Raw genomic sequence first — 10,668 nt, 5'->3', positions numbered from 1 at the left:
CTGTGATGATTTCAATGGGTGAAATGTGATGTATGGGTTGATGGATGAAGATATAGTTGTGGCAAAAAGAAAGAAAAGAAAAGATAGGTGATGGGGTACACCACTAGAAAAGACAATACGAGCCTGAAATGTTTCTGCATAGAGATTGGCCTCGTCGGTGATGGCATCAGATATTCTTGGCAGCGTAGCTCAAAATTTTGGTCAGAAATTGGCAAATTCTGTCCAATTGAAATTCAAAGTTTTGTTGAAAATCCATTTCTAGCGGCACCATGGCCTTCCTGAAATGGATCGGCAGTCATTGTCCATTCATGCAAGGCTTCTCCATGACTAGGACGTCGAGGAGCGGTGAGTCACCCATCGTGGCAGCGTCCTCTCCCATGTTGTCCCAGGGTGCGGATTTTCTGGCGGAACCGGTAACTACCGGTCATGATACCATCGTTGGATATGTTGCTCGCGATTCGGGCATGAGGTTCCAGTATTTTTCTTTCTTGCTAGATATTTATTCTTGCGCATAGGATACGTACATAATACGGAGAACATACCTGCCCCACTTGACTCGATAATATCTAGCCACAGCCACCGCACAGGCCACCAGACATGGCTAGTTTCTCTCCTCTCCCCGCATCTCGATCCGAAAAATGCGGCGCTGCCGCAACTGCCTGCAAGCTGCGGCCGGAATGCCCGTGTTTGCGAGGCGAGACCGAGATGGTGCCGCTGCTCCGGCCGCAAGGCAGGAGCGGAGGGGAAACAAACTGGTGTGAAGACTGTCGACATGGCATCTGAAGCGACAGTTCTGCGGCCGGAACGACGGCGAGGCGGCGGCGTACCGTTGGCCGAGGCGAGGCCTGCGTCGATGGGCTCGAGGAGCTCCCGCTGCCTCCTCCCCCGCTCGTGCTCTTCCCGGAGATTGCCTCCGATTTTTTGAGTATTTTCGTCTGCTTCTTGAGGCCTATCAGCCAGGATATGTTCTAGTTCTTCGTCAGCTTTTGAATCTCTGGAACCTCTTTTTTCTCATGTTATTTGCGTGTAATGTTCTCGCATACTTGGATCTGTGGCTTACTACTTGTAATTATTGCATCTGATTGGTAGCAGCAGTTTAAGAAGTGTGATCGATCTCTGAAAAATGAATGGACAATATTCGGTATGGCTCAAATTTCAGAAAGGAATGGTATACTGAACTCGTTATTGAATCATATCTTGTTCGTATGATTGGATCTACAATCCAATTCTCCATATCATACCTTTTATCAAGAAATGTGACATGTGTATCTGTCTCAATTTGATATCAAAAGTAATTCTTGTAACATATCTGCCTTTGTTCAGTTGACTTAGGAAACATATCAAAATTTGATTTGTGTGTTTTCTCTGTAAAATTGTGAAACACTTGGTGCAAGGAAATGCTTGTAAGATCAATTTGATTTGTTAATGAGATTTTATAATAATGCCTGAAAAATGTTTTCTGGACAAATATGGATTGTAAACAGATGTCTCATACAGAAATGGTGTATGCTATACTTTGTTGATATAATTTTACAAAATAAACTATATGTACCCATACTTACTTAGACAAATATCTTGCTCGTTTGATTTGAGTTCCTCGCAAAATTTGAAAAATATTTTATTGAAATTCTGAAAAGGAGTGAAACTATTTTGACAAAACATATATACCTAGAATATGTGTGAATCATATTTGTGTGAAAAAAGGAAAATAACTGAAGCATGTGTGAAAAACAAATTGAACTCCTACAAATTTTACTTACAAATTATATGAACCCAAACTTATACAAATATATAGTTCACAAAATATTTTATTGAAATTTTGAACAAACCGAAACTATTTTGACACAAAAAATATATAACTAGGTTATGCTAGGTTATGTGTGAATCATATTTATGTGAAAAAATGGAGTATATGTGAAAACCGAATTAAAATTGTACAAATATTCTTAAAAATTATATGAACCCACATTTAGACACATATATTACTCTTTTAATTTGAGTTGCTTGTACAAATTTAAAGAATATTTTATTGAAATTTGGAAAAATGACTTGAACTGAAGCATGTTTGAAAAATGAGCTAAACTTCAAAATATAATTATACAAATCATGATTTCAAATTTGTAACAAAAAAATTAAGATAGATTTCACTCTAATATGGGATTAGTATTAGCTAGCTGGTGGAATCGCCACAATAAGCGAAGAGAGAGCACGCGCATGCAAAGGAGACAGAGGCACATGTGTGGGACCTACATATGCAGCAAAAAATCAGGCAGTGAACGAATACGCAGGAATACTCGGACAACGTAGACTAGTACTAGATCAGCTGGCACCATATGATTGGCTGGTGCAACTCCGGTAGGAACCGGAACCGTTAGAAATGACTTTCCATGTTGTCCCATGTGATCTGGAGGAGCTTTGTGTGTCTTCGGAATAGTTCAGCTGGTGTTAACTACACGAGTAGGGCGGGTTCATAGATTTTGGGAGCCCTAGGGTGAAACAACACCAAGATCTCCTTGTTCACAATGGCGAAGCTTTGCTAGGGCAGGGGGCCATGGCCCCCTACTCTAAAAAATTTGATAAAGGTATCTATGTATGCTATTTTTTTTAAATATTACTTAAAGTTTAGTTATGATTGGTGTTCTGGCCCCTTAATAATCTTTATCAAGCTCCATCACTTGGTCACACACAACATTCTTAAAAAATATTAGTATTCCGCACGAGAAGTATTAAGGTAATGTAATAACAAAGGAAATAATAATTACATTTGAAAGATCCATGGTCTTGGAAATTTCGGTGAAGACATTTAATACTATTTATTTCTATTGATCGATCGAACTATGTACCATGATTCTTATTTCTAACGATAGCTACTTGTGTACACATGTATATACTTATATATCTTTGGAATTAATCACACACACAAAATATGAAAGACTATGGTGTTATGCATATTTGGGAAGGCCGAAGAGAAATCATGCTATCGAGAAATTATTAAAGAACTTTTTATTAAGTATTATTTTCTTAATTATTACATTCAGTCTCTACATAACTAAACTGCACACAGTCATTCAAGATAGAACGACCGAAACTTGGAACAAAACGACCACTAAAAGTACTTAAAAGACCACATGAGTTTGAAATGTTTCTGCATAGAGATTGGCCTCGTCGGTTTTTTTTTTTTTTGAAACAAGGATATATTACTTAAGACATTACTGTTTCATTACATTCGCTATTGGCCAAGTCCTCCACACCGGAAGGGACTGCACCAAAAAGAACACACCCAGTAGACTCATTACGCCCCAGATTTGCCAGGTTATGAGCGACCTGGTTAGCAGCACGGTTGATCTTGAAAACAGAATAGCTTGGGAATAGATCCAGCAACCTTCGGATCTCTTTGACAGAGTTCATGATGGCTGGTTTGGATTTGTTCGCCTCTTTTATTTCCTTGATCAAGGTAGCACAATCATTTTCTAAACTGATTGGACCAGCGAAAGCACCAACCACTGCTTTGACTGCCTGAAGGCCAGCGAAAGCTTCCGCAGCTTCAGCGTTTGCAGTGTTCTGAATTTTTCCCCAGGCAGACAAAATCACACCGCCTTTGTCATCTCTCAGGATGGCCCCCCATGCGCCCGAGTTATCTTCCTGTAGAAAACCAGCATCAAAGTTTAGTTTTGCCCACCCTTGGTCAGGTTTGGACCAACTGGCTTCAGTTATTCTTTGAGTTTGACTGCTAGTCGCTCCCTGGGAATAGGCAGGCTGTTTGCCCTTTGGGTCAGCCAGAAGCTCACAATCTGTATTGTCATGAAACAGAGAGAGGTAAGACTGCAAAAAAATAGCCGAGTGTTCAATACCGCACTTACCATCCCCGAAGAGGGTGTTGTTTCTCAGGTGCCACGTTCTCCACCAAAGGAGAAGGAGTTTTGCTCGCATACCATCATCTACTTGGTTTAGCAAGATTAGAATCCAATCTTTTCCGGTGTAGTCAAGGAAGTGGTCCGCTGGCAGCAGCCATTCTTTCCGAAGTCTCTGTCTGAGGGCTTTTGCCTTGGTGCAATTGATAATTGCGTGGTGGGCTGTTTCAGGTTCAACACCACAAATGCTGCATGTAGGTACTAGGTCCATCTTTCTTCTACATCGATGGGCTTGGACACCAAGGGAGTCGGAAGCAAGCTTCCAGCCAAAAACTTTTACTTTTGGAGGGACGTTTGTTTTCCAAATAAGGTTCCACATGTCCCTTTCTCCAGCTTGTTTCGAGCTTGTGCCTGCGTCTTGGTGAGTGTGTTGTGAGTTCAAAGCCAGCTTGTATGCGCTTCTCACCGAGAAAATGCCATTTCTTTCATAGTGCCAAGCAAGGACATCCTCACCCGTGGTGTTGGTAAGAAGAATCTGTAGGATATGGTCAGCATCAGGTTTGTAGAACATGTTTCTCACCAGATCTTCCTTCCACTCTTTCGTAGCCGGATCGATCAGATCAGAGACCCACCTGATTCTAGATTTGGAAGCTTTTCCAATTACCTTTAGGTTACCTCTGGGAAGCCAATTGTCCCTCCAAATTCTCACTTTTGTGCCATCGTTTATGCGCCAAATGACCCCTTTCTTTAGTAATTCGAGACCATGGATGATCCCTTGCCAACAAGGCGAAGTGTTCTGGATGAAGGCTGTATCAATTAAGTTGCCCGATGGGTAGTACTTTGCTTTTAACAAGCGGGCACAAAGGCTGTCCGGATATTCAATCAAGCGCCAGGCTTGCCTCGCCAAGAGTGCTTGATTGAACAACCTTAGGTCTCTAAAGCCGATGCCACCTTGGCCCTTGGGTTTGCACATTGTTTCCCAAGACATCCAGTGGACTCTTCTGCGGTCCAGGTCATCTCCCCACCAGTAGTTTCTTATGATTTGCGAAAGTTCATCGCACAGGCCTGCAGAGAATTTGAACACGCTCATAGCATGCGAAGGGATTGCTTGGGCCATGATGACCCACAAGTATAGGGGGTGTATCGTAGTATCTTCGATAAGTAAGAATGTCGATCCCAACGAGGAGCAGAAGGTGTTGACAAGCAGTTTCGATGAAGGATTCACTGTAAATGCTCACAGACAAGTATTCAGGGGGGTTTGATGTAACAGTTGAATAAAGTACGAGTATGTAAAGTGCGAGAGTAATAATTGCAGCGAGTGGCCCAATCCTTTTTAGCACAAAGGACAAGCCGGTTTGTTTACTTATAATGACCAAACGTTCTCGAGGACACACGGGATTTTAGTCTAGTGCTTTCGCTACATACGGCTAAATAATCTTCATTGTTGTGATAAGTGTTGTGTGGGTGAACCTATGCTAATGTACCGCCCTTCCTAGGACTAATACATACTTGTGATTATACCCCTTGCAAGCACCCGCAACTACAAGAAAGTAATTAAGAATTAAATCTAACCACAGCCTTAAACTCTGAGATCCTGCGATCCCTCCTGCATCGATATACCAACGGGGGTTTAGGTTTCTGTCACTCCGGCAACCCCGCAATTGGCAAACGAATACAAGATGCATTCCCCTAGGCCCATAAATGGTGAAGTGTCATGTAGTCGACGTTCACATGACACCACTAGAAGAATAACACCACAACTTAAATATCACACCATTGAATATTACTCAACCATAGTTCACTACTAACATTTAGACTTCACCCATATCCTCAAGAACTAAACGAACTACTCACAAGACATCATACGGAACATGATCAGAGGTGATATGATGATGAATAACAATCTGAACATAAACTTGGTTCAATGGTTTCACTCAATAGCATCAACAACAAGTAGAAATCGATACCGGAGAGTTTCCCCTATCAAACAATCAAGATCAAACCCAAATTGCTACGGCGGTGGGGGTGTCCTGCTGTGATGTCGGCGGTGATGATGGTGGAGATGTTGATGATGGTGATGGCGCTGATGTCCAGCTCGATGACGGTGTCGATGGCGTCGATTTCGCCCTCCCGGAGGGGAATTTCCCCGGATTCCTGCCCGCCGGAGAGCTCTTTTCTCTCGGGTGTTCTCCGCCCGCAGAGGCGGGCTGTAACTCTTCGCGAGGTACCCTCTGTGGCTTAGGTCTTCGGAACGAAGGGTTTGGCGAAGAAAAGGAGGCGAAAGGGTCGTGGGCCCCCAGGACCATAGGCCGGCGCGGCCGGGGCACGGGCCGCGCCGCCCTAGGGTGTGGGCCCACCACAGCTGCTCCCAGCTCCTCCTTCTGGCTTCCTTCGTCATCTTGAAAAATAGGATTTTTGGTATAATTTCCTTCCAGAGTTGATCTTCCGAAATATTGCGTTACGATGGTGCTTTTTCCAGCGAGAATCACAGCTCCGGTGTTCGATCCTCCAATAATGATGAAACATGCAAAATAGATGAAATAACATAAGTATTGTGTCCCAATATGAAATATATCAATGAATAACAGCAAATTATGATATAAAATAGTGATGCAAATTGGACGTATCAACTCCCCCAAGCTTAGACTTCGCTTGTCCCCAAGCGAAGCGAGCTCGATAGACATGACCACATGTTTATGGAGTGAAGAGTCGATAAATAAAATACGGACAAGAAGCATCATATTCATTCACACAGGACATTATAGTAAACAACCTCTTATAACTCATATTGAAACAAGTATAAGGTAATCACAAGTAAAGGTGCATGAGAAATCATGATTGGTGATGGCAAACTTCGTTCTTGGTCGAGAGAACAATTAACAGATTATATTTATCTCATTGAGCAGCGCTCTCATGTTAGAGTTTATAAGGCACAACTTGCATACTCAATCGTAATGGTCTACTCATAATCATTGATAACTTGCAAAGCTATATTCATTCAAATAAAACTTGTACTAAACAAAGAAGAATAAAAGACATGATGTAGCAAATCACAATATAATGGTTTGATCACAACTACTCAAATGCTTGCTTGAGATGGAGGGAATTAGGTTCTTGACTCAACATAAAGTAAAAGACAGGCCCTTCGCAGAGGGAAGCAGGGATTAAATCATGTGCTAGAGCTTTTTCAATTTTTGCAATCATATAAAGAGAATAAAAGTAACATTTTGAGAGGTGTTTGTTGTTGTCAACGATTGGTAGCGGGTACTCTAACCCCCTTGCCGGACAACCTCCTAAGAGCGGCTCCCATATTATTTTCATTTTGTGTGGCACTCCTTCCAACCTTTCTTTCACAAACCATGGCTAACCGAATCCTCGGGTGCCTGCCAACAATCTCATACCATGAAGGAGTGCCTTTTTATTTTAGCTTTATTATGATGATGACACTCCCCCAACCTTTACTTACACAAGCCATGGCTAACCGAATCCTTCGGGTGCCGTCCATCAATCACATACCATGGAGGAGTGTCTATTTAGTTTAATCAATTTGGGGCTGGGAATCCCATTGCCGGCTCTTTTTGCAAAATTATTGGATAAGCGGGTGAAGCCACTAGTCCATTGGTGGAAGTTGCCCAACAAGATTGAAAGATAAAACACCACATACTTCCTCATGAGCTATGAAACATTGACACAAATAAGAGATACTAAGTTTTGAATTGTTTAAAGGTAGCACATGAAGTATTTACTTGGAATGGCAGAAAATACCATGTAGTAGGTAGGTATGGTGGACACAAATGGCATAGGTTTGGGTTAAGGTTTGGATGCACGAGAAGTATTCCCTCTCAAGATGTGTCTTTGGCTAGCAAGGTTAATTAGCAAGCATAAGAGTCGAGGGAAACAAACAAATATACATGTGATAGAAACAATCATGCATCTTCCTTGTAAGTACAAACAATTTTAACTTCAGAATAATAAGCTATGAGCTAACAAGAAAGACAATGAAACATCTACATGTATTTCTCTTTTCTATTTAAACCTCAAAGTGTTGTTGCTATTGACCAATGCTAAGTTTGCCAAAACCAAATAGATTTATTCAATGCTCCCAAAGTGATACCAATACTAACAACAAGGTGAATCATATAGTAGAGATTGCAAACTAAAATAAGATGTGCAATATGTAAATGATAAGACTTCTCATTAATATTCCATAACGATAACTCACACCAAGGGATACATAGATAACCAACTAAAGGAGAGATACTTCCAAACGCAACCCATCTTATATGATAACTTCCCTACTCATGATATGATACTACTTGACAATAAAAGTAAAAGGTAGTGATAATGTGATACCGCGGCACTCCCCCAAGCTTGGAACAAACCAAGGGGATGCCAATACCGATGATGAATTACTCCTTTGGCGATGATGGTGATGATGAACTCCCGTCATCAAACTTCCAAGGAAGAGGCTCTCCATCAAGAAACGACATCTTGGTCTCGGGGATCCTGAAAATAGCAAGACGGCTTATGTATTTAAACCTGTTTTCATACTCACGGTTCTGATTACGAAAATCATAGAGTTGTGCTTGGAGCTTGTTGGTGGTGTCGTGAAGTGAGAGGATATCGCTCCAAAGCTTTGCAGTTTCCTTCTCATGTTCAGCAATGAGTTCAGACACAATCCTGTGGAAAATATCCACCTCACGCTCAGCCATCTTCTTGTATTTGAAAACCTCTTGTTCTAGCTTCTCCATCCTGTCTTCCAGGCTTCCTTCTCCTTTAGGACCCTGGACATCCTTGACCTGCAGTTCTCCTTCAACGAGCAGCAACTCCTTGGGGTGCATCCTCAGCTCCTCCATGTACAAGTTGCCAACATCCTTGCTGGAGCTGTCCTTCGGAGTTTCCGACGAAGACATGATGGCTCTAGATCCGAAGCAAATCCTGGCAGAAACAACTCGAAACAAAACACGTCGAGAAAACGATATACGGACCTCCAGGGGTCTGGGGGGATTATATAGCAAAAAATTTCTCGACAAAAGGAAAGTACCAGATCGAACCAGAGTCGGAAAGGGGCGACGGGGCGGCCAAACCATAGGCCGGCGCGGGCCCAGGTCAGGCCGCGCCGCCCTATGGTGGCACCCCCTCGTGCGTCCTTTCCACTCCGTTTCGAACTCGTAATTTCTCATATTTTCCAAAAACAGCAAAAATATAGTTCGGAAAGTAAATTGCGTACTTTTCATTACCAGTACTGTTACCTATTCAAAGTCGAGTTCAAGCGGATTTGTCAATTTGTCCTTTGATGAAAGCTTCCGGTGTTTCCACTTGAATAATATCAACATCAACATTATAGGAATCACCTGAGATATAATGCTTGAGTCTTTGTCCATTCACCACTTGCGTAGCATTGCCTTGGAGAGAGCTAATTTTGATTGCTCCTGAACGATACACCTCCTCGACAACATATGGTCCTTCCCATTTCGAGAGTAATTTCCCTGCAAAGAATCTGAGACGAGACCGATACAATAGGACTTTATCCCCAATATTAAATTCTCTTTTGATGATCCTCCTATCATGCCATTTTTTAACTTTCTCTTTAAAGAGTTTAGCATTTTCATAAGCTTCACTTCTCCATTCATCTAGAGAACTCAATTGCAACAACCTCTTATCACCAGCAAGTTTAGGATCTTTATTTAATTCTCTAACAGCCCAATAAGCTTTGTGCTCTAGTTCTAAAGGTAAATGACAAGCTTTCCCATAAACCATTTTATAAGGTGACATTCCCATGGGATTTTTATAAGCAGTTCTATAAGCCCAAAGTGCATCCTTCAATTTACTAGCCCAATTCTTTCTAGTTTTATTAACGGTCTTTCCCAAAATAGATTTAATCTCTCTATTTGATAATTCTACTTGACCACTAGTTTGAGGATGATAAGCGGAAGCAATTCTATGATTAATACCATACTTAGCAAGAGTTTTTCTAAAACCTCCATGAATAAAATGAGAACCTCCATCAGTCATAATATATCTAGGTACTCCAAATCTAGGAAAAATAATATCTAAGAGCATTCTTAAAGAGGTCTCACCATCAGCACGTTTTGTAGGTATAGCTTCCACCCATTTAGTAACATAATCAACAGCAACAAGTATATGAGTGTTACCTTCCGAAGACGGAAAAGGTCCCATGAAGTCAAATCCCCAACAATCAAACGGTTCAATAACAAGAGTATAATTCATAGGCATTTCATTGCGTCCTGGAGATATTACCAACCCTTTGGCATTCATCACAAGATAAAATAAACTTTCTCGCATCTTTGAAGAGAGTTGGCCAATAAAAACCTGATTGTAAAACCTTTTGCGCGGTTCTTTCTCCAGCGTGATGTCCTCCATAAGCACTACCATGACATTTACTCAATATTTCTTGTTGTTCATACTCAGGAACACATCTTCGCATAATACCATCCACTCCTTCTTTATATAAGTGTGGGTCATCCCAGAAATAATGCCTCAAGTCATAAAAGAATTTCCTCCTTTCTTTGAGCTGAAAAGGTTGGAGGCAAGTACTTGGAAACAATAAAGTTAGCATAATCAGCATACCAAGGACTGTCTCGCGAGCTCACCTTTATTACAGCCAATTGTTCATTTGGAAAACTATCATTAACAGAACAGGATCATAAGCAATATTTTCCAATCTAGACAAATTATCAAGAACAGGATTATCAGCACCTTTCCTATCTACAATATGTAGATCAAATTCTTGCAAAAGAAGTACCCATCTAATAAGCCTAGGCTTAGCATCTTTCTTTGTCATTAGGTATCTAAT

At 41.4% G+C, this 10,668-nt stretch overlaps 1 protein-coding gene across 1 annotated transcript; it reads right to left on the bottom strand.

The window, feature by feature from the left end:
- Nucleotides 1–3,201: 3,201 nt before the first annotated feature.
- On the bottom strand, nucleotides 3,202–4,122 carry LOC139831688 (uncharacterized). Its single transcript, XM_071821008.1, has 2 exons — nucleotides 3,933–4,122; nucleotides 3,202–3,791 (listed from the first exon to the last, which is right to left on the bottom strand). Exons 1-2 carry the CDS (start codon nucleotides 4,120–4,122, stop codon nucleotides 3,202–3,204), a joined length of 780 nt encoding a protein of 259 aa, XP_071677109.1.
- Between the last annotated feature and the right edge of the window lie 6,546 nt (nucleotides 4,123–10,668).

The sequence above is a fragment of the Lolium perenne genome, chromosome 5 (genome assembly GCF_019359855.2).
Source record: "Lolium perenne isolate Kyuss_39 chromosome 5, Kyuss_2.0, whole genome shotgun sequence".
NCBI lineage: Eukaryota > Viridiplantae > Streptophyta > Magnoliopsida > Poales > Poaceae > Lolium > Lolium perenne.
Note: the sequence above shows the minus strand (reverse complement) of the source record. Positions and strands in the feature narration are given on the sequence as shown.